This window comes from Oncorhynchus clarkii, chromosome 4 (genome assembly GCF_045791955.1).
Source record: "Oncorhynchus clarkii lewisi isolate Uvic-CL-2024 chromosome 4, UVic_Ocla_1.0, whole genome shotgun sequence".
Lineage (NCBI taxonomy): Eukaryota > Metazoa > Chordata > Actinopteri > Salmoniformes > Salmonidae > Oncorhynchus > Oncorhynchus clarkii.
Window position 1 is genome coordinate 58,229,539 of NC_092150.1, and position 23,219 is coordinate 58,252,757.

Here is a 23,219-nt window from a genome sequence, read left to right on the forward strand (position 1 = left end):
AGCCAGATGGGGGTACTGCCAAATTCTCTAAAACAACGTTGGTATGGTCGAGAAATTAACATTCAATCCTCAGCAACAGCTCTGATGGACACTCCTGCAGTCAGCATGCCAATTGCACACTCCCTCAAAACTTGAGACATCTGTGGCATTGTGTTGTGGGACAAAACTGCACATTTTAGTGTCCTTTTATTGTCCCTAGCAAAAAGGTAATTATCATGCTGTTTAATCAGCTCCTTATTTAATCAGTTTCTTGTCAAGTGGATAGATTATCTTGGCAAAGGAGAAATGCTCACTAACAGGGATGTAAACAAATTTGTGAACAAAATTTGAGAGAAATATGCTTTTTGTACACATGAAAAATTACTGGGATCTTTTATTTCACCTCATGAAACCAGCACTTTACATATTGAATTTATATTTTTGTTCAGAATATTTTCCTCCCTCTCTAGGTCAGTGAAAATGCTGAGTAATACAGGGTCAATGGCTGTCTCTAAACCACTTGCTACATCAGAGATTCTCAACCCCAAGAGGTTTGTTAAATTAATTAGCTCCTCAACATAAAAGGAATTATTCTCAATGCAGAAGCATGCTGTTCTACACTGTCATGGTTTCACTTTTAGTTTAATTTATCAGAAAAGGGAACATGAAAATTACAGCGTAAATGGTAGATTCCCAGTCGCTCTCCAGAGAGCACTCTGAGGCCTCAGAAAGTGTCCCATAAGCAGTCCTTTATAGACTTACATCCCAAAAATGACACCCTACCACCACAGCGCACTACCCAGGTCAAAAGTAGTGCACCAAATAGGGAATAAGGTGCAATTTGGGATGCAGACATATATAGTATCCTGGGGTATTTCGAAATACCCTCAGTATGATTTTCCAATACTGTTTTAAAAAAATATATTTTAATATTGGTACTTTTTAAATAAATACCTAGTCAACTTGTGCACTAGGTAATAGATAAAGCAGATCAAGTTCATCATTTGGCCTTTTAGATAATTTTTCCATTATGATGCTTACCAGTACTACTTATACTGTACTAGTTCCTCAAAACAGCTGTTTGAGCCTGTCATGTGTGTTTGTTTACCAAGAACCACAATGAGCAAAGCAGAGCCCTATACTATGTACGTGGTTTGAGGACTTTGCGATGTAACTTTGGTCAACTCTGAATTTAACTCAGGATAACCGGTACCACAAAAGAGGCTCTCCTTTTAGCCAGGTACATTTCTATGGCAACGAATCCTTCAGAACTAACCTGCTCCCTGACAGGCTAACTCATGGATTACTCCATTTATCCTGAATGACATGTCAGAGCCGCAAATTGAGGACCAATGAAATCAGATTCCCTCCCTCTCGCAAAGATTGAGTTTACCATCCCCTTCATTTGAGGAAGACGACTGATTAAATATTTTATTAATCAAGTTTTTTTTGTGTTGAAAAAAAAGTTCAAATACCTAACACATTAATGCAGAATGCAATTGCAGAATGCAATTGAAACTTCACAGTAAAACTTTGACTTAATTTTGATCGATAGAAGAGGGAAAATAGGTAAGTAATAAAATAAAGATGGCACTATATACCCCTCGGGAGATTCATGAGGTGAGTCACTCCTGCAGCACAATTTAAAGCTGCAATATGTAACTTGTTGGGAGACCCGACCAAATGCACATAGAAAAGTGAGTTATAGATATATCATGGTCATTGAAAGCAAGTCTAAGAAGAGGTAGATCTGTTCTATGTGCACTATTTCTATGCTTCCCATTCTTAAGTCTCGTTTTTGTGTCTTTTACTTTCGGTTTTGTACACCAGCTTCTTGGAAACAGCAGTTGAGACAATCCCCACCTGGATTAACATCCATTCCCTGCTGTCTAATATTTTTTTCTGCATGCTGCAAGCTACGTTTTGAAATACTTGCATAACTTTATGAGCTGTGTTGTAGTTAATGTTTGCATGCGCTAATTAGCATTTACCTAGCATCCGCTGTGGGAATTCCTTATCACCTGTTAGCATTTTGTTAGCATTCTGCTAACTGATGTTTTGGGGTCTATTTTCATTTGAAGATATGGAAATCTGGATACCGCCCAAACCTTTTCCAGAGGCCTACGTCCATGGCCGTGCAGATCCCTGGTTCCGTCCCCAATTGCACCCTATTCCCTAGTGCACTTGGTCATTCCACCAATTCGGTGTCTTTGATATGTGTAACTTGGTGGAAAATAACATTTGATTTCACCTCATTTGAACATTCTGTCAACGCAATAAAAAACATGTTTTCCCATCTCAAAAATGACTATAGTAAGTGCCAAATAAAGTAAAAGGGTTGAACGTAACAGGGTTGACGGTTTCATCTTAAAATCAGCCGTAAATTCCCTTGCGACAGAGGAAATGGAAGCTTGTTGTGTACAACAGGGAGGGGCAATTGAGTGTCATGAAATGAAATTGTTGAAACAAGCTTCAGAGAGTTCAGTTCACGTAACAGGGTTGACCTTAAAATGAGGGACAGGGTTTTTTTTCCACTAAAATGAATCACATTAAATAAAATAATCTTCAGAAATGACTGTCAACGCAACAAAATAACTAGGACTTCACAATGATGGTGAACTTCGAGAAATGTTGGAGGTTAAGTGGGTTAAAATATTCCTGGAAGTCACAGAGGGTGGATGGAGTGAAATGCCAAAAGTCTTTATTTTCACATTTAAAACACATCTGATTTATTGAATTCTCCATGTTTCCTATATTAAAAAGGGCACTTCATTGAATATAACAGGCTTTTAAAAACATTTCTACTTAAAATATCAAAAAGGATCTCATTTGGGCCCTGGTCAAAAGTAGAGTAAAGAGGGAATAGGGTGCCATTTGATCCAATCTGCTCTGAAGAGATAGGAACACCCAGTCCCATGGTCACGTAACCTCAGCCAACAGAAGGCAACATAAGGAACAAATTAGCCAACAGGGGTATTCACTCAACAAACTCATAGGTCTATGACATACTATGAATCCCTCTCGGTTTTATGAGACGGGAATCGGAGTTGAGTGGAGTTATTAAAATGAGCAGTCAGCATTATTAGCTCCATGTTCTGACTTGAGTTTGTTACATTCCCGTGGTTATGTAAAGGTCACACATGGACTGCATCCTCTTTTTTATTTAGGGCACTACTTTTGACCACGGCCCATAGGGAATAAGGCTCTGGTCAAAAGTAGTGCACTATGCAGGGAATAGGTTGTCATTTGGGTTTCAGCCACTGTGCCAGATAGCCTTTCTCTACTCCCTGAGCACATTCCTTCTCACTGCGCTACCAGGGTGTTGGACAGCAAACTCAGGCAAAAACCTTTTGGATGGGGAACACCACCATTTATGGCTTGGCACAAAAGATTCTCTCATGCGCGCACACACACACACACACACACACACACACACACACACACACACACACACACACACACCTAATGCAATAAGCTTGAGCTCCTCCGCTTGCTAAAATATTCACTGCAGTAGGTCGACAGCAGTGCTTGTGACGCATCTCACACTCAGGATGTGTCAATTGCGCTGCATGTGTGAAAGTACCGGTAACCAAGTTTGCTTCTATACCACCACAGTCAAGGATGTAAATGCAACTTGGCCATAGGGAAGACACTTCCATTGAAACTTCAGAACCATTAACCCACAGCTCTGGAAGCATCTTAGAGTGCTGATCTAGATTCAGTTTAGCCTTTTAGACCACAATGAAAAAAAGTTAACTCTGGTTGAGTATTTGGGAGTCTCAGAGACTCATATCAGAGTCATGAGCAGAGCATGACAACGTCCCAAATGGCACCCTATTCCCTATGTAGGGTCCTGGTCAAAAGTAGTACACTAGTACATAGGGAATAGACTGCCATTTTGGGACTCTGACCGTGGCTTCTGGAATGCCCAAGTGTTATTACCCCTTCGATATTACAGAAGTCTTCTGCCCCGGGCCAGGGTTTGCAGTAAGAGCTAGGAAGCCTATAACTTATAGCTGCAGATACCCTTTTCCCCCTGGGCAAATCCCTAACACTAAATCAGCTTACTATGACCGTGTTGCTGGGTATGGCCAAGCAGAAACCAAACTGTGGTCGTGTTCCAAATGGCATGCTATTAAGTGGCAATAGAGCTCTGGTCAAAAGTAGGGCACTATAAAGGGAATAGGGTGCCATTTGGGACACAGCCTGTCTCTTTTCATAGGAGAAGTCTGAAGTAAAGCTGGCTTAGACCAGCTCTAGACCACAGGCAGATCCCTGGAGCCGCTCCTTTTTTGGTTTCTAGCTTATAGCAAGTTGTTTCCACAGTAACATCACTTGAGCATGTCATTAAAACACCATACTGTAACTAGGGAAACATAAGAAATGTTAGTCTGCCACCGTCTCTGATGGATTGTACCGCAGCCCCTAAGACTGACTCAATTACTCTTACATTGCTGTGGATTTCTCCGTTTTTTTTATTTTATTTATTTCACCTTTATTTAACCAGGTAGGCTAGTTGAGAACAAGTTCTCATTTACAACTGCGACCTGGCCAAGATAAAGCATAGCAGTGTGAACAGACAACACAGAGTTACACATGGAGTAAACGATTAACAAGTCAATAACACAGTAGAAAAAAAAGAAAAAAAGGGGAGAGTCTATATACATTCTGTGCAAAAGGCATGAGGAGGTAGACGAATAATTACAATTTAGCAGATTAACACTGGAGTGATAAATTATCAGATGGCCATGTGCAGGTAGAGATACTGGTGTGCAAAAGAGCAGAAAAGTAAATAAATAGAAACAGTATGGGGATGAGGTAGGTAAATTGGGTGGGCTATTTACCGATAGACTATGTACAGCTGCAGCGATCGGTTAGCTGCTCAGATAGCAGATGTTTGAAGTTGGTGAGGGAGATAAAAGTCTCCAATTTCAGCGATTTTTGCAATTCGTTCCAGTCACAGGCAGCAAAGAACTGGAACGAAAGGCGGCCAAATTAGGTGTTGGCTTTAGGGATGATCAGTGAGATACACCTGCTGGAGCGCGTGCTACGGGTGGGTGTTGCCATCGTGACCAGTGAACTGAGATAAGGCGGAGCATTACCTAGCATGGACTTGTAGATGACCTGGAGCCAGTTGGTCTGGCGACGAATATGTAGCGAGGGCCAGCCGACTAGAGCATACAGGTCGCAGTGGTGGGTGGTATAAGGTGCTTTAGTAACAAAACGGATGGCACTATGATAAACTGCATCCAGTTTGCTGAGAAGAGTATTGGAAGCTATTTTGTAGATGACATCGCCGAAGTCGAGGATCGGTAGGATAGTCAGTTTTACTAGGGTAAGTTTGGCGGCGTGAGTAAAGGAGGCTTTGTTGCGGAATAGAAAGCCGACTCTAGATTTGATTTTAGATTGGAGATGTTTGATATGAGTCTGGAAGGAGAGTTTACAGTCTAGCCAGACACCTAGGTACTTATAGATGTCCACATATTCTAGGTCGGAACCATCCAGGGTGGTGATGCTAGTCGGGCGTGCGAGTGCAGGCAGCGAACGGTTGAAAAGCATGCATTTGGTTTTACTAGCGTATGGCGTATGGCGTATGGCGTTGAAGCTCGTTTAGAGGTTAGATAGCACAGTATCCAAGGAAGGGCCGGAAGTATACAGAATGGTGTCGTCTGCGTAGAGGTGGATCAGGGAATCGCCCGCAGCAAGAGCAACATCATTGATATATACAGAGAAAAGAGTTGGCCCGAGAATTGAACCCTGTGGCACCCCCATAGAGACTGCCAGAGGACCGGACAACATGTCCTCCGATTTGACACACTGAACTCTGTCTGCAACGTAGTTGGTGAACCAGGCAAGGCAGTCATTAGAAAAACCGAGGCTACTGAGTCTCCCGATAAGAATATGGTGATTGACAGCGTCGAAAGCATTGGCCAGGTCGATGAAGACGGCTGCACAGTACTGTCTTTTATCGTCTTTTATCGATGGCGGTTATGATATCGTTTAGTACCTTGAGCGTGGCTGAGGTAACTATCATCTTGAATTCAGAGAGAGTGAGAGAATTTTAGTCACAATATGATACACGTGTTATTTTCAAGGTGACAGGAAGAAAAAAATAATTTGGGTCTCTACAATCTCTGTTCTAGGCCAAATAACTAGGATATCACTGGTGGTGATAGGGCGGTGCACAATTGGCCCAGCGCCGTCCAGGTTAGGGGAGGGTTTGGCCGGGGTGGTCCGTCATTGTAAAATAAGAATTTGTTCTTAACTGACTTGCCTAGTTAAATAAAGGTTAATCCTCCCCATACAGCAATGAAGCAAGGCACACATGACATATTTCCTGAACTGGGGGGCTAAAGGAGTAATCATCCCTATCCATCTACAAGGCCTACTACAAGACAACAGTGGGCAAACTCACTCACTACCTACCCTGATAGTAATATGTTGTATGTACTGTATCAGTGTTGGCTACTGGGGAGAATGTAGTAAATTGACAATGAAGTAATCTTCTAACAGCAAACATCTACAGCCAATACAGTACAGGAGAATCACTTTCTGATGACAAAAGTCCAATAGTCAGAGGGAGCTCTCTAAACATTGAGGAATGGTGAAATGACCCAGTCCACACAGTCAACAGACCTCAGTCTAGGGCCTATAGGCTGTAGATGGCATCTTTGCATTCCGTAGGCAGTGGTAAGCCACAGATCTGTAGGCTGTAACTACAGACCAGTGTCTACGGAAGAGTGAGTAATGTTACAGGATCCGTAGTAGACCCAGGGCTCATTTTACTGCCTGCCTAGAGAACAAGATCACTTAATAGATTAGTAACAACTTCTGTCATCAGAGACAACTGAAAAATCTACCATCGGAGAGAGAAGGGAAAGAGACCATTAAATAATGTTGATCAGCAGCTATACTTTTATAAATTGATGGTATTCTGGAAGACAGATGCTGTCACAGTTGGTTTTAGGTACAAAGAGGCCAAAGATAAGCATTATAGAAAGATCGTTCTATATAATGCCACACCTCTGAGTGAGTATGAAGCTACAGTTTGTAAGGTAGGCCATCAGTATGTAGAGCCAAAGTTCTACCACAGAGATCAATGGACATACTCAGTGAATACTCATTAGAATAGACTCCATGAAGTCACCAAACAAGCACACCGCATACTTCTCCACATGAAGGAGTTAAGTGGAACAGACAGTTGTTCAGATGACCCACTGTTGTGTTCACGTTTCCTTCATAAATACTATAGGAGCATTTACTGGCAACTACAGTGTCTCTTGTAGAAAGCAGAAGTACAACAGTACATCTTCTTGGATTGTGCCTAACTGGTACCTATTCCCTTTATAAGGCATTACTTTTGACCAGGGCTCATAAGGTGTGAAAAAAGGAACAAGGTGTGTTGATTGTAAACAAAGAGGCCAGGCAGTACTAGGAAATACACTATAACCACCTAGATCTTTTAAGTGACAGACAGGTTTTAAAGTGGCAAGCAGGCGAGGAGTGGGGAGAACATGTCTTCATTCTCACAGATTTATGACAAAGAGGCAATCAGAGGGAACAGCTGATGCTTGGCCAATAACCGGCAGGATTCCAATCCCAGAGATGTGTTTTGTGTCCCAAATGGCACCCTATTCCATAATAGGGCCTATAGGGCTCTGGTCAAAAGTAGTGCACTACATAGGGAATAGGGTGCCATTTGGGACTCAATCGTGATGTGACCTTAGTGAGAGAGGCTCCCTCTTACCATCCTTTACCTAGTTCATTACAGCACATAACTCAAGGTTTAGGGCTCCCGAGTGGCACAGCGGTCTAAAGCACTGCATCTCAGTGCAAGAGCCGTCACTACAGTCCCTGGTTCAAATCCAGGCTGTATCATATCCGGCCGTAATTGGGAGTCCCATAGGGCGACGCACAATTGGCCCAGCGTTGTCCGGGTTTGGCCGGGGTAGGCCGTCATTGTAAATAAGAATTTGTTTTTAACTGACTTGCCTAGTTAAAGAAAGGTTAAATAAAAAGGTTGTAGCTGGGGATTCATACATTGGCTATATGGATGAGCCACATGCCATAAATGAGCATGGCTTTAAACTTGGTTGGTTATGAATGTGAAAGAGACATGTGGCATATTCTGAGAGATTTTTCCACTGATCTTTTTTCAGATGCAAATGTTGTGTAGATCGTAAACGTAAGTGCAAATTTAAAACTTGCATGGGTTGGACTGCACAAGCTGTTGTGGTCTGAGTAGGCTATGAGGGGATTGGATTATCTGTACAGGGTTACCCCGATGGGAGAAGTATGTACCGGGTAAAAAGTGATTGAATTCGTTTTGGAACCGGGCTGCCTCCCGGTGTGAGCCCGGTGCACCGTTCAAAGCCTGAGGCAATGTCGGCTCAAAACAAAAGTGACGTAGCCTAGGCTAGATTAAGCACGTGGAGTAGGATTCTGTGTTCACATGAAAAAGCCATTGCTCTTGATAACAATTATTTATCTGCATTCTCAAATGAAAACTAGTTTGAAAATTCTACCATTTCTTTGATGGAAAAGTGATGTATGTTTCTCGACGATGCACCATGCTGCCTTGTTGACAACATGACCGAGCGGCACGGATTACGGTTCGATTTGAAAAGGGCGCTCCTTCCTCACCACTTTTGTCCATTCATGTCACGGGCCATAGACCAGTGCACTGCGGCCCAGGTTAATAGAATTTCCTATGTTATCTGAGTGTTCACTGTAGTCTAATGACAAGGGAGACTGTTTAATTTACATATAGGTAATCAGAATGGGCATAGCCTAAACCTATGTGAAATCCATTGCAATGAATACATTCCCTAATTTCGGTAATAACTGAAGGTATGATAAATACAGATTTATTTGGCACTGGCAGCAATACACATAGGCCTATTCTACAGCACTGATTAGGCTACTGAAAATATGTCATTTATTTTGGGCATAAAATAAAACTGGCTACATTGAGTTTAGACAGGCAGCCAAATTCTGAACACCCCCCCCCCCTCCCCCCCCTAAATTTGACTTTTGGCCAATCAGATCAGTTCTGAAAAATATCTTAAGTGAAAAGATCTGATGTAACTGGTCAAAAGACTAATTGGTGGAAAAAAGATTCGTATTGGGATGCCTGTGTGAACGCAGCCATTATAGCCTGAACAGTGAGAGGACAATGTCAGCTGTGAATCCAAATATAGGATTTTTGTAGACAGTCTGCTACACTCTGAACACAGAAACCTACGGTACATATTGTTCAAATAAGCGACTTAATTGAAAGGTTGGCCGAAGATCCAGTGTCGACTAAACGTGACATTTGTGTGTGACATTTAAAAGGGGCCTTTAATGAAATCATTACGAGATGTGCGTTTAAGCCAATATGGCATCAACGTGTTGACACAACCCGTGGAACCGCAATTGAATCACAGCAATCCAAATTCATGATTTCTTCTGAGCGAAAAATACCAATCTTCGTTGTTTGATATTGGGGAATCAAATAATAAACTGCACAATGTTGGTTTTGCTGCGATTTTGGACATGCGACGGAATTCTAGAAATACAACTGAATAGCATCTGTAAAAAAAAAGCAAGAAATTGCATATTTACCTGGTCGAGAGGGAGATTGATGATTTCGCTTATGGGTTGCAGCAAACTGGATCCAGTGCATGCCGGTGACACTGTTTCAGTAGCCATGATTCAGTGAGTGTTGAGAGAGTCCCTCTGCTCCCCTTCCCCTCTGACAGTGGATCCCCGATTCGCCCCGACTCTGATCCTACATCCACCGCTGTAGCTGCTGTTTGCTGCTGGCCACTACTGGCTGTCGGTTGCTCTACAGCACCTTCTAGGCGGAAATACTTCCCAAATCAACCATCATTTGGGCGGGGAAGGATTCGGTTCATCCCCGCTTTAGACAATGGTTTGTGACAATGTCAGCACCATTTAGGCTGGACTAAATAGGCGTTGGTGCCACTGAATTAAGTCTAAAAAGTATAAATGGGTCTTTAATTCTCCGTTTCCAGTTGAAATAGGCTACTTTTTATTCACGTTATTTCATTTCTCTTGTAGTCCAAAATGTAACTTTTTGTCTTTATAAATAGCATACTAAAATGTTATATTAAGCGTAGGTGCTCAATATGAAGCTCTGCTTCCGCGCACACTGAACGCAAAATAAGATGCTTGCGCTGCTGTCCCCTCGCAGTGTCACTGTTATTCACCCCAGTCCTCAAGGTGGAGGCAAAGCAACATCGTAAACGACAACGTACTTCATATAATCAGACAAGGAAACCCGACTTCCTCTGCGTTTCTAAGAATCTCGTTGGCTGAACATCATCACGTGACGCCAACTTCCGGCCTGAAAATATATTTTTCCTGTACAAGAAACGTGAATTTGAGATAAACAAACGTTATCTTTTATTTCGCTACGAAACGTTCGAATGTAGGTGGTGGTAGCCACATTACATTTTACCATGGTGAAATGCGTGGTCCAGGGGTGTCCTAATCGAAGTGACAATAATAAAGGAGCGTTTCCGAATCGTCCTTCCAAGAGGTTTTTCAATTTTCCTAATGACCAGGCTCGGGTGAAAGTGTGGCTTGCCGCACTGCGAGAAACGGAGAAGGATGATTCAACAGAGGAGCACCGAATATGTGAAGACCACTTTCTGACAGACCACATAACACCACGCGGAATAAGCGAGGATGCCATTCCTATCATGCCCCCATACCTCGACGGGCCACTGAGTCTGATCAGCCCGTGGGGCGAGGACTCTTCTGACGAAGAGGAATTCGTGGATGATGATGATGCTTCGGCTATGCACGTAAGGATGTGCTCATCATTTTGACAGCTTTCTTACTGCATTCATTGTAGTCGTTTTAACTTTGACCAACCCCTGTCTGTATGTATTCTATTTACAGAATGACGACGTTGAAGAAGAATATGATGAGAGTCAGGCCGAGACAGAACCATCTGCATCTAGGTAAGGTTACAGCACTCTAGCCTGTATTTAGGATAAAAATTGCAAATATAAGCATTCATCCGTTTGTGTTTTTAGTGCACATATGCATTGTGCACACAAGGCCTATTTCAGTGTTTTTTTAAATATATTTTTTTATCCTCTTCACTCTAGGTTCCGTGAACTGGTTGAAGGCACCAAGACAAAGACAATACAAGGTATAGGTAATCATCTTTACTGAAAAAGAATGTTGCTTCCGTGCCTTTGACAAAGACTTTATCCCAAATGGCAGCCTATCTCCTATATAGTGCACTACTTTTGACCAGGGACTTTTAATAAACTATATAGGGAATAGGGTGCCATTTAGGATGCAGGTAATGTCAAATCAAAGTATTTTTTTTGGCTTTGATGCAATGTTTACCTTTTTCCTACTGTAGTCGGTGCTTCTACTGAACCCAAGCCAGTGTTACCGTACACCAGTAAGGGATTTGTCCGCCAGGATCTATCCCTGGCTCTGTTGACCAAGAAGTTCCTAAGGCTGATGAGTGGCGCCCCTCATGGTATCATGGACCTCAACCTCGCAGCACAGAACCTCCACACACGCAAACGGAGGGTATATGACATCACCAACTGCCTGGAGGGGATCAAGCTCATCCAGAAACAATCGGCCAACAAGATCAAGTGGATGTGAGTAGTATATCTTCAACACACAGGCTCTTTGCCAGTCTGTGTTTATGTGTCTGTTTTGACAGGATGTGTTCATGCAGGGTTGTATTCATTAGGCACCGAATGGAATAAAACAGACTAAAATAGGAAGGGACTACCTGAACTTGTCCAATAAGAAAGACTTATTTTCATGTTCTGTCGCAAAACTTTTGTTATATGTTTTCTGTTGCGTGCCCTGATGAATATGCGACCCCCAGGTCAACGTGCATGGTTGCAAAGGGATGATCTGTATTCTGTGTGGTTTCCTCCTCTCCCTCCCCAGAGGTCTGTGTCCAGTCACCAGTTTTGTTGGGCCGAAGCAGAGGCTTCAGCGGGAGCTGCAGAACCTGAAGACGGTGGAGGAGAGTCTGGATGCGCTGATCAAGACCTGTGCCCAGCAGCTCTTTGACATGACCGACAGTTTGGACAACATAGAATATCCTTTTAGAAAAGCATATAGTACATTTCACCTCTTACATGGGTTTCGATTCTCAAACCTTTTCCAGGAGTGTGCACTTGCACACTCGCCATCATGGATTGAAAAGCATAGGCTTTGGCTGGAGGAAGTTTTCACCATTGTGAAATCCATGTGAGAAAGTGCAACTGTAAATTAACCTATGTTTCAGTTCACAATCATCAGGAATTAACCATACTGTGCCCAAACATTGGTTCAGTTACCTCAGTGTCTACTAAAGTACAGGGGTGTTATGTATCCTGCTGTTGTATACTCTTTAACTCCCTCTGTACATTAGCCTACGTGACCCACAGTGACATCAGTGCTATCAAGGTGTTCCAGGAACAGACGGTCGTTGCCATCAAGGCCCCGGAAGAGACCAAGCTGGAGGTGCCAACACCCAAGGAGGTATAGTAAGCCCTGGAGGGCCAACCACAACCCTGCTTTAAGCATGAAACAACTGAGAATCTGAGTGAGGATAGACTGCCGATAGGTACTTATCGCAGTATGAGGCCGTTCCTTCTCTTGCTAGAACAAAAGACGTACCTGCTGTGTACTGACCTGGTACCAACCAAACTGCCGTTTCTACTTGTAGAATTGTAACGCTCGGCAGTGGCAGACAACTCGACTTTTGGCCAATTAGAGAACACGGACCTCCACGACAGGAAAAAGGAAGAAAGATGGCACTTTTTCCTGTCTAATCCACCCTTTTCATCAGAGTTGTTCGAACTAAAACAAAAAAGCTACACAATAATTTTTTTAGAGCAAGTCTAGCAAAAGAGTGTTGTGATTGAAGATGGATTATTTTTGGGGGGTTTGCTAATGTGCACTTATTAGCAACTGTTAGCTTGCTAACTAAGCATGTCAGTCAAACACACTTAATATGAAACGAATGGGGTGGTAATAAGTTCAACACAATGCAACACTAAATGCTTTACCACTCTAGCTATCTGGCCATTGTTGCTAGTAACATTACAATTCAATCACAATGGATTTGTTTCCATGAAGCAGCTGCCTGTAGCTCACTGCCGAGAGTAAATGCGGCGTCTTTGCTTAGGTAGCACAACATCTAGCTAGCGAATCATGCTAACAGCTAGTTAAAAATGTATCTATGGGCTTTATGCGATTATGGAGAGTGAATTAACATGTTTTGTCATCTTGCTAGCTGTGGCCATCTGGCTAATTGCAACATTAGCGCAGCTATAGTTAACATTGACTAGACCATAAAGCAACAACGCTACTGCCACCTTCTGGTTCAGAGTATTTTAGCAAGGCTGATTGGCTGACAACTTCAAGATCTTTGCTGTGTGAACACAAAAGAGATTGGCTGCCGACACTGTAAAGAGGTGCTAAGTACTGTCGTCAGGGAAACGTTTGGCAATCCTACCGGTTTGTGTGAGCGTTTACAGACCTTGATCGTGTTCATTAGGAAACGCATTAGCAAACCATTGTGCAAAAAAACGTGCTTTTCTTATTGGACAAGTTCACGTTGTACCGCTCTGTTTCGGACTGTTTTGTGCCCAGTGAACACAACTCTGTTGTAGTACATGCATACGTATTCACTCATGATGGACTGATGCCATCTAAACAGTTGCAGAATCGGTACAATTCTAAACCAATTAGTCTGATGTTTGGCTGAACAAATCACTTTGAATTGTTTCCATTTTAGGATGGCATCCAAATCCACCTGAAGGGAGGCAGGGGACCAATCAAAGTGCTGACCTGTGAGATGGACGGGCCTCAACGTGCCACACAGGGAAGTGGAAAGACAACCGGCTTTCTATCACTGGAGGAGAGCCGGATTAAGACCATGCTTCTGCACACAGGTAACAGCACAGATGTGCTTTTCAATCAATCAATCAAATTAATCAATTGTTAAGCTATATTAGGTGCCCCAGACATTTAATTACAACTATGGAAAGTACCTTGAGATGTCCTACTCTGTAAGAAAGGGATTATGCCATGATTGGATTGGAACATTGAGTGTGTTCCCCACTGCAAGCAGCAGAGAGAGCTGTTTACTATAAAATAGGCTTGGGGAATACTGTATCAAATGAGGTCAGTTTTCTCACAAAAGGAAAGTTATGAAAGTATATACACTGCTCAAAAAAATAAAGGGAACACTAAAATAACACATCCTAGATCTGAATGAATGAAATATTCTTATTAAATACTTTTTTCTTTACATAGTTGAATGTGCTGACAACAAAATCACCCAAAAATTATCAATGGAAATCAAATTGATCAACCCATGAAGGTCTGGATTTGGAGTCAAAATTAAAGTGGAAAACCACACTACAGGCTGATCCAACTTTGATGTAATGTCCTTAAAACAAGTCAAAATGAGGCTCAGTAGTGTGTGTGGCCTCCACGTGCCTGTATGACCTCCCTACAACGCCTGGGAATGCTCCTGATGAGGTGGCGGATGGTCTCCTGAGGGATCTCCTCCGAGACCTGGACTAAAGCATCCGCCAACTCCTGGACAGTCTGTGGTGCAACGTGGCGTTGGTGGATGGAGCGAGACATGATGTCCCAGATGTGCTCAATTGGATTCAGGTCTGGGGAACGGGCGGGCCAGTCCATAGCTTCAATGCCTTCCTCTTGCAGGAACTGCTGACACACTCCAGCCACATGAGGTCTAGCATTGCATTAGGAGGAACCCAGGGCCAACCGCACCAGCATATGGTCTCACAAGGGGTCTGAGGATCTCATCTCGGTACCTAATGGCAGACCGGCTACCTCTGGCGAGCACATGGAGGGCTGTGCGGCCCCCCAAAGAAATGCCACCCCACACCATGACTGACCCACAGCCAAACCGGTCATGCTGGAGGATGTTGCAGGTAGCAGAACGTTCTCCACGGAGTCTCCAGACTGTCACATGTGCTCAGTGTGAACCTGCTATCATCTATGAAGAGCACACGGCGCCTGTGGCGAATTTGCCAATCTTGGTGTTCTCTGGCAAATGCCAAACGTCCTGCACGGTGTTGGGCTGTAAGCTCAACCCCTCAAACGGTTTCTGATCGTTTGAGCAGACACATGCACATTTGTGGCCTGCTGGAGGTCATCTAGCTGGGCTCTGGCAGTGCTCTTCCTTGCACAAAGGCGGAGGTAGCGGTCCTGCTGCTGGGTTGTTGCCCTCCTACGGCCTCCTCCACTTCTCCTGATGTACTGGCCTGTCTCCTGGTAGCGCCTCCATGCTCTGGACACTACGCTGACAGACTCAGCAAACCTTCTTGCCACATCTCGCATTGATGAGCTGCACTACCTAAGCCACTTGTGTGGGTTGTAGACTCCGTCTCATGCTACCACTAGAGTGAAAGCACCGCCAGCATTCAAAAGGGACCAAGACATCAGCCAGGAAGCATAGGAACTGAGAAGTGGTCTGTGGTCCCGACCTGCAGAACCACTCCTTTATTGGGGGTGTCTTGCTAAATGCCTATAATGTCCACCTGTTGTCTATTCCAATTGCACAACAGGATGTGAAATGTATTGTCAATCAGTGTTGCTTCCTAAGTGGACAGTTTGATTTCACAGAAGTGTGATTGACTTGGAGTTACATTGTGTTGTTTAAGTGTTCCCTTTATTTTTTTGGAGCAGTGTATTTTGTTGTGGTCAACAAATCAACTGTTAATTTCTCCTTCTGTAGGGGCCTCTGCATCACAGAATGCTGTACAGAGTGGATAGTCTTTCGTTATGGTAGTATGCTGCACTGTCACATTGTCCTCATTGGATGTTTTTGTCTCACTGTTTGGACTCTGACTCCATATTCTGACTCCACATTCTGACATTGTCACTTTGGGAAGAGGCCATTTTTGTCATTTAAAAAATATATATTTGTTTCTGTGTAAAATGCCAACTATTCCTCGTATGACTTGATTGTAAAAAGTGCACATAAGTCATGAAATCACAAGCTTTATTTTTTATACATGTAGTTTTGAGTTTACAGTCTAGCCTCACTCAGATTCTCAGTTGTTTCATGCTTAAAGCAGGGTTGTGGTTGGCCCTCCAGGGCTTACTGTACTAAAGTGGTTGCAGTACACTACTGTATTACTGTACTTTTCAGTCATCTTCAAATGTTTGCAAAATGGAGGACAGTATCAATGTGACAGCTATAGTCATTAGAAAGTAACAAATGCTCATGTACATAAAGTTAAATTTTCCAAGCAGTTTCATCATGTACCTTAGTGGATTGGAACATGTGTATGTTATTTGCTTTTATTTGTTTCATCTAACTATTCTGAATGCCCTATTAAAAAGTTGTTTGTCTTTCAGTTTTTTTTAAATTCTGTTATTACTAATTAAGAAAACACTTCCAATGCATCCTCTTATGAATAAACTCACTTGAATATAAAAACAAATATCTAACCCTTATTTTATTACTTATCTCCATGTGCAACATCCTGGCTAAATTTCTATTTATGAGGTACACGATTTTGAAATGTAATTAAAAAATAGTATTTCAAAAATCGTTATCATTCCTATGGTGTAGACCTGAGACACCTTATCCACAAAGTTTGTCATTGCTAGTGAGTCCTGGAAAGCCAACTGAGCAAAGGGAAATCCATCTATGCTCCTATTCGTTCAAACATGCCAATTCCCTCGTTTGTCCCTCCCCTTTCTATACTCAGGTTGACGCTCCATTGACTATGCGCCCAGTACAGGTTGTTTCGTGGGCTAAGACAAACTGTAATAATGAAATATTGTATTTTTTTCTTGGACACAAGGATAACACACAAATCAACTTACATTTCACTACTGTAGTTTTGACTGTGGATCGACGCGGATAGCGGAATGGCAAACTTGGAGTAGCCGAACAAATCCTATGGCACACCAGTTTTTTTTTTTTTTTTAAACTGTTAATTAAGGATTGGGATATAACTTATTTTATAGACATTTAAAGTGAGCGAAGATGCCGCCGCCGGAGTTGATCACGGTCACGGAATTTGTGGCCGAAACTAATGAGGACTACAAAGCGCCCACAACCTCCAACTTCACCACTCGGATGTCGCATTGTCGGAACGCCGTGGCAGCATTGGAAGAGGTGGGTGCAGGCCACCGCGGTGTGAAAAGTAGCAATATACTGTAATTGACTTTACATTATTAAAGGTTTTCTTAGAATCAAATGTGCGCCTTTACGCACGGATAGCCTTTAAAAAAGTAACCGAATTTTCCCACATCTAGTTAGTTTAGTTTCCCTTCAAGTGATACGGATGCAACTTCTGAAAACAAAAGAGGAACGGAAAAACATCTCTGAGAAGTCAAAGCATTTTTTTCTTATCCTGCTTTCTTCTTCCCCAAAAGTGTCCAACAAGTGCTCATAAAACGCCAAAGTTTATAGGCTATTTAATTCGGACCCAATTCTAATTAGAAATCTATATACCGAAAATGTAGTTGAACATTCCTTTGTAAAGATGTAATTACTGTAGGCTACTATGACCTCATGCAAAAATGCTTTACCCCGTTGTGAGGAATCTATCTTATCTGTTAGCCTACTGCCTATGAGGCAGTTTCACTTTGAAAGCAGTGTGTGGACACTTCCCACGTTGAGGCTTGAGCCCTTTACAAACTTGAATAGTAGTACCACACCTTTAATACACAGTGGGTCCTTTACACTTCCATATAATTGGAATTGGATTTCCTTGATATGTCCCAAATGGCACTGCTATGGCTCTGGTCTAATGAGTGCACTATAAAGGGAATAGTATGCAGTTTGTGACATAAACCTTGTGTTCGCATTAGGCCTATTGTCATGCACGGTAGATCACGATGGGTTCTTCTATGGCTTCCCTGGCATCTGTTGGCATCCAGATCTGCTCCTGAATGCTCTTTGGAGATGTGCTGTTGCCCCAAGTCAGGCTGGTAATAAGAACATGGTCTGTCAATGCCACAGATACGCTACTGGCCTTTGGGGAGGCTGTATGAATCACTGGATTGTTATAGTGTAGGCAATATCCATTTTAGAGCAAACTGTTTTTGCGCAATGGAGGAAGTCACACACACATAGCCCTATGAGAGGATCGGCTGATGTGTGTACAGTGTTGCATACAGAATATACCACATGAGGAGAGCTGACTAGAGAACGCTTGTTGTAAGTGTTACATTAAGTGTAATCTTGTCGAAACAAAGAAGTGTTGTATTGCAATGACTTTCTCTGTTTCACAACTGATAGTCTGAAACAGAATGCCAATCTTTAGCTTCCCCTTTCCCCCCCATCAGATTTCACAGTTGACAGTGAACACACTGTGTTTATCAAGTTGGACACACAAATACATACACACACACACACACATGTTGCACTAACGTTGATAAATTGACACAAACGTCCAGAACACACAGCCGGCAGGCAGCAGTAATGGCGATCATTACATCAAGTCGACTGACAGGCAGCGCTCCCCTTTCCAGTTCCTCTTGTCTGCCTGACATTGCCTGTAGCAGCCCACTGTGGCTGCCTGTTGTCATCTGCTTGTAGCCTTCTGTGGCTGCCTGCCTGTTGATGACAGTATCGCTGTGGACTGGAGTGTCATGCTGTTGCTTCTTTGTGATGTGTGAGGGGTACCTCTGTTCCAGGGAGCCACAGACTGCGAAAGTATTCGGCCCCCTTGAACTTTGCGGCCTTTTGCCACATTTCAGGCTTCAAACATAAAGATATAAAACTGTATTTTTTTGTGAAGAATCAACAACAAGTGGGACACAATCATGAAGTGGAATGACATTTATTGGATATTTCAAACTTTTTTAACAAATCAAAAACTGAAAAATTGGGCGTGCAAAATTATCCAGCCCCCTTAAGTTAATACTTTGTAGCGCCACCTTTTGCTGTGATTACAGCTGTAAGTCGCTTGGGGTATGTCTCTATCAGTTTTGCACATCGAGAGACTGACATTTTTTCCCATTCCTCCTTGCAAAACAGCTCGAGCTCAGTGAGGTTGGATGGAGAGCATTTGTGAACAGCAGTTTTCAGTTCTTTCCACAGATTCTTGATTGGATTCAGGTCTGGACTTTGACTTGGCCATTCTAACACCTGGATATGTTTATTTTTGAACCATTCCATTGTAGATTTTGCTTTATGTTTTGGATCATTGTCTTGTTGGAAGACAAATCTCCGTCCCAGTCTCAGGTCTTTTGCAGACTCTATCAGGTTTTCTTCCAGAATGGTCCTATATTTGGCTCCATCCATCTTCCCATCAATTTTAACCATCTTCCCTGTCCCTGCTGAAGAAAAGCAGGCCCAAACCATGATGCTGCCAACACCATGTTTGACAGTGGGGATGGTGTGTTCAGGGTGATGAGCTGTGTTGCTTTTACGCCAAACATAGCGTTGCCAAAAAGTTTGGTTTCATCTGACCAGAGCACCTTCTTCCACATGTTTGGTGTGTCTCCCAGGTGGCTTGTGGCAAACTTTAAACAACACTTTTTATGGATATCTTTAAGAAATGGCTTTCTTCTTGCCACTCTTCCATAAAGGCCAGATTTGTGCAATATACGACTGATTGTTGTCCTATGGACAGAGTCTCCCACCTCAGCTGTAGATCTCTGCAGTTCATCCAGAGTGATCATGGGCCTCTTGGCTGCATCTCTGATCAGTCTTCTCCTTGTATGAGCTGAAAGTTTAGAGGGACGGCCAGGTCTTGGTAGATTTGCAGTGGTCTGATACTCCTTCAATTTCAATATTATCGCTTGCACAGTGCTCCTTGGGATGTTTAAAGCTTGGGAAATCTTTTTGTATCCAAATCCGGCTTTAAACTTCTTCACAACAGTATCTCGGACCTGCCTGGTGTGTTCCTTGTTCTTCATGATGCTCTCTGCGCTTTTAACGGACCTCTGAGACTATCACAGTGCAGGTGCATTTATACGGAGTCTTGATTACACACAGGTGGATTGTATTTATCATCATTAGTCATTTAGGTCAACATTGGATCATTCAGAGATCCTCACTGAACTTCTGGAGAGAGTTTGCTGCACTGAAAGTAAAGGGGCTGAATAATTTTGCACGCCCAATTTTTCAGTTTTTGATTTGTTAAAAAAGTTTGAAATATCCAATAAATGTCGTTCCACTTCATGATTGTGTCCCACTTGTTGTTGATTCTTCACAAAAAAATACAGTTTTATATCTTTATGTTTGAAGCCTGAAATGTGGCAAAAGGTCGCAAAGTTCAAGGGGGGCGAATACTTTCGCAAGGCACTGTATACAGTTGAAGTCGGAAGTTTACACCTTAGCCTTAGCCAAATACATTCAAACTCAGTATTTCACAATGCCTGACATTTAATCCCAGTAAATATTCCCTGTCTTATGTCAGTTACAATCACCACTTTATTTTAAGAATGTGAAATAATAGTAGAGATAATTATTTATTTCAGCTTTATTTCTTTCATCACATCCCCAGTGGGTCAGAAGTGTACATACACTCAAATAGTATTTGGTAGCATTGCCTTTAAATTGTTTAACTTGGGTCAAAAGTTTCGGGTAGCCTTCCACAAGCTTCACACAATAAGTTGCGTGAATTTTGGCCCATTCCTCCTGACAGAGCCAGTGTAACTGAGTAAGGTTTGTAAGGACTCCTTGCTCGCACACGCTTTTTCAGTTCTGCCCACAAATGTTCTTTATAATTGAGGTCAGGGCTTTGTGATGGCCACTCCAATACCTTCAACTTTATTGTTCTTAAGCCATTTTGCCACAAATTTGAAAGTTGTTTTGGTCCACTTGGAAGACCCATTTGAGACCAAGTTTTAATTTCCTAAATGATGTCTTGAGATGTTGCTTCAATATATCCACATAATTTTCCTCTCTCGTGATGCCATCTATTTTGTGAAGTGCACCAGTCCCTCCTGCAGCAAAGCACCCCCACAACGGGCTTCAAGATTGGGATGGTGTTCTTCGACTTGCAAGCCTCCCCATTTTTCTTCCAAACATAACGATGGTCATTATGGCCAAACAGTTCTATTTTTGTTTCATCAGACCAGAGGACATTTCTCCAAAAAGTACGATCTTTGTCCCCATGTGCAGTTGCAAACCATAGTCTTGCTTTTTTTGGGCGGTTTTGGAGCAATGGCTTCTTCCTTGCTGAGCGGCCTTTCAGGTTATGTCGATATAGGTCTCGTTTTACTGTGGATAGAGATACATTTGTACCTGTTTCCTCCAGCATCTTAACAAGATCCTTTTCGCACCAAAGTTCATCTCTAGGAGACAGAATGTGTCTCCTTCCTGAGCGGAATGACGGCTTTGTGGTCCCATGGTGTTTATACCTGCGCACTATTGTTTGTACAGGTGAACGTGGTACCTTCGGGCATTTGGAAATTGCTCCCAAGGATGAACCAGACTTGTGGAGGTCTACACATTTTTTTCTGAGGTCTTGGCTTATTTCTTTGGATTTTCCTATGATGTCAAGCAAAGAGGCACTGAGTTGAAAGGTAGGCCTTGAAATACATCCACAGGTGCACCTCCAATTGACTCAAATTATGTCAATTAGCCTATCAGAAGCTTCTAAAGCCATGACATTATTTTGGGGAATTTTCCAAGCTGTTCAAAGGCGTAGTCAACTTAGTGTATGTAAACTTCTGACCCACTGGAATTGTGATACAGTGAATTATAAGTGAAATAATCTGTCTGTAGTCAATTGTTGGAAAAATGACTTGTGTCATGCACAAAGTAGATGTACTAACATACTTGCAAAACTATAGTTTGTTAACAAGAAATGTGTGAAGTGGTTGAAAAATGAGTTTTAATGACTCCACCCTAAGTGTATGTAAACTTCCGACTTCAACTGTAGTCCTCTTTAAAATAGCCGATCTCAGTCCTCTTTCAAGTGAACTCTGGGGTAAAAATAAATAAATAAAACAAATAAATAAATATCTCAGCTCTCTTTGTATTCGCACTGTCCTTACCTTTGAATGAGGACTCAACTCTTTTGCCAGTTCACTTCACCAATGTTTTTGGTCCAAGTCCTCTTTGCATTCCCATTAATATGTTTAGAAAAGAACTAAGATCTATTTCCAACATTCACTCAATGCACTGTGGGTTTTTACCATTCAATCAGAATGTGATGTCAGACAGCTAGATATACCATATACCTACGGTGCCTTTGGAAAGTATTCAGACCCCTTGACTTTTTCCACATTTTGTTACATACAGCCTTATTCAAAAACTGATTGAATAAAAATATATCCTAATCAATCTACACACAATACCCCATAATGACAAAATGAAAACATTTTTTTTAGGAATTTTTGCTAATTTATAAAAACAAAAACAGAAATACCTTATTTACATAAGTATTCAGACCATTTGCTATGAGACTCGAAATTGAGCTCAGGTGCATCCTGTTTCCATTGATCATCGTTTCTTCAACTGAACATTCAGGGGGGATGGGCCTTGGTCAGGGAGGTGACCAAGAACCCGATAGCTCCTCTGTGGAGATGGGAGAACCTTCCAGAAGGACAGCCATCTCTGCAGCACTCCACCAATCAAGCCTTTATGGTAGAGTGGCCAGACAGAACCCACTCCTCAGTAAAAGGCACATGACAGCCCGCAGGAGGTTTAAGCATGTCTCAGTTTAGGTCACCAAGCAGGACAAATTCAGACTTGGTGTAGGGGACCAGGAGAGAGCTTAGGGTACAGTCCGGTGCTGATGGAGGACAGCAGGAGGGGGCTTCAGAGGATGCTTCAAAGACTCCTGCCACTTGTTTGGCCCAAATGCCTCAACACCCTTTACTTCACACCTTAGTGCTAATTGAATTTGTATCTGGTCTGTCCTTGCAAGCCTGGGAGCCTTAACTCAGCATTCAGTCCCCATAAAATAAAATATATCATTGTAATGTACTTTCTTTTCCTTTTTTCTTTTTCTTCTTGGCTTTCAAAATAGCATCAGACCAAACACTACTCACTCAGTTCCAGGTTGGATGGTGTCCTCAGGTCTCTGTTGTTTGTTTACTACAACACCCTTCGTATAGCTTGGAAAAAGAAAAACATTGGAAGCAGTTATCTCTTCAGTTAATTTTGGTCAAATTTAGGTTGTAGGTTTGAAGTTTTTATCTGGAGCGAAGGCCATGCTGTGGAGGGTAGCATCCTGCATATGTACCTGCTGAAAAATCAAAGTTTATCTAACTCCAAATCTATCCTTTTGTAAAAAAAAAAA

The 23,219-nt window shown here is 42.4% G+C and overlaps 3 protein-coding genes across 10 annotated transcripts in view; 2 read left to right on the forward strand and 1 right to left on the reverse strand.

The window, feature by feature from the left end:
- LOC139406990 (membrane bound O-acyltransferase domain containing 2b) overlaps positions 1 to 10,178 on the reverse strand; it is a 68,386-nt gene extending 58,208 nt beyond the window's left edge. For 2 of the 5 annotated variants that reach the window (XM_071150218.1, XM_071150219.1), the window contains exon 1: positions 9,586 to 9,872. In XM_071150218.1, coding sequence (XP_071006319.1) covers positions 9,586 to 9,672 — 87 coding nt within the window. In that variant the 5' untranslated portion in view covers positions 9,673 to 9,872. Of the gene's footprint in view, positions 1 to 9,585 lie in introns of all 5 variants that reach the window. The other 3 variants (XM_071150220.1, XM_071150217.1, XM_071150221.1) reach the window with 2 other exon arrangements.
- Positions 10,179 to 10,284: 106 nt separating this feature from the next.
- LOC139406991 (E2F transcription factor 6) lies at positions 10,285 to 16,445 on the forward strand. 2 transcript variants are annotated; one of them, XM_071150223.1, is made up of 8 exons: positions 10,285 to 10,793; positions 10,891 to 10,952; positions 11,103 to 11,146; positions 11,366 to 11,615; positions 11,917 to 12,069; positions 12,381 to 12,495; positions 13,757 to 13,913; positions 15,734 to 16,445. In XM_071150223.1, the coding sequence occupies exons 1-8, from the start codon at positions 10,446 to 10,448 to the stop codon at positions 15,769 to 15,771; spliced, it is 1,167 nt and encodes a 388-aa protein (XP_071006324.1). In that variant the 5' UTR covers positions 10,285 to 10,445; the 3' UTR covers positions 15,772 to 16,445. The 2 variants fall into 2 exon arrangements, with proteins under 2 accessions (XP_071006324.1, XP_071006323.1); XM_071150222.1 differs by having other exon boundaries at positions 10,301 to 10,793; positions 11,103 to 11,152.
- A 273-nt stretch (positions 16,446 to 16,718) lies between these two features.
- LOC139406989 (arf-GAP with SH3 domain, ANK repeat and PH domain-containing protein 2-like) overlaps positions 16,719 to 23,219 on the forward strand; it is a 48,980-nt gene continuing 42,479 nt past the window's right edge. For 2 of the 3 annotated variants that reach the window (XR_011634048.1, XM_071150215.1), the window contains exon 1: positions 16,742 to 17,128. Coding sequence is in view for 2 of the 3 variants with exons in the window: in XM_071150215.1 (XP_071006316.1) it covers positions 16,997 to 17,128 (132 nt within the window). In the remaining variant the exon portion in view is untranslated. Of the gene's footprint in view, positions 17,129 to 23,219 lie in introns of all 3 variants that reach the window. The other variant, XM_071150214.1, reaches the window with a different exon arrangement.

Coding starts and splice junctions, on each gene's coding strand:
- LOC139406991 (XM_071150222.1), top strand. CDS start 10,446: ATGGTGAAATGCGTGGTCCAGGGGTGTCCTAATCGAAGTGACAATAAT. Junction 10,953..11,102: donor ACAGAACCATCTGCATCTAG/GTAAGGTTACAG, acceptor TCTTCACTCTAG/GTTCCGTGAACTGGTTGAAG. Junction 11,153..11,365: donor AAAGACAATACAAGGTATAG/GTAATCATCTTT, acceptor TTCCTACTGTAG/TCGGTGCTTCTACTGAACCC.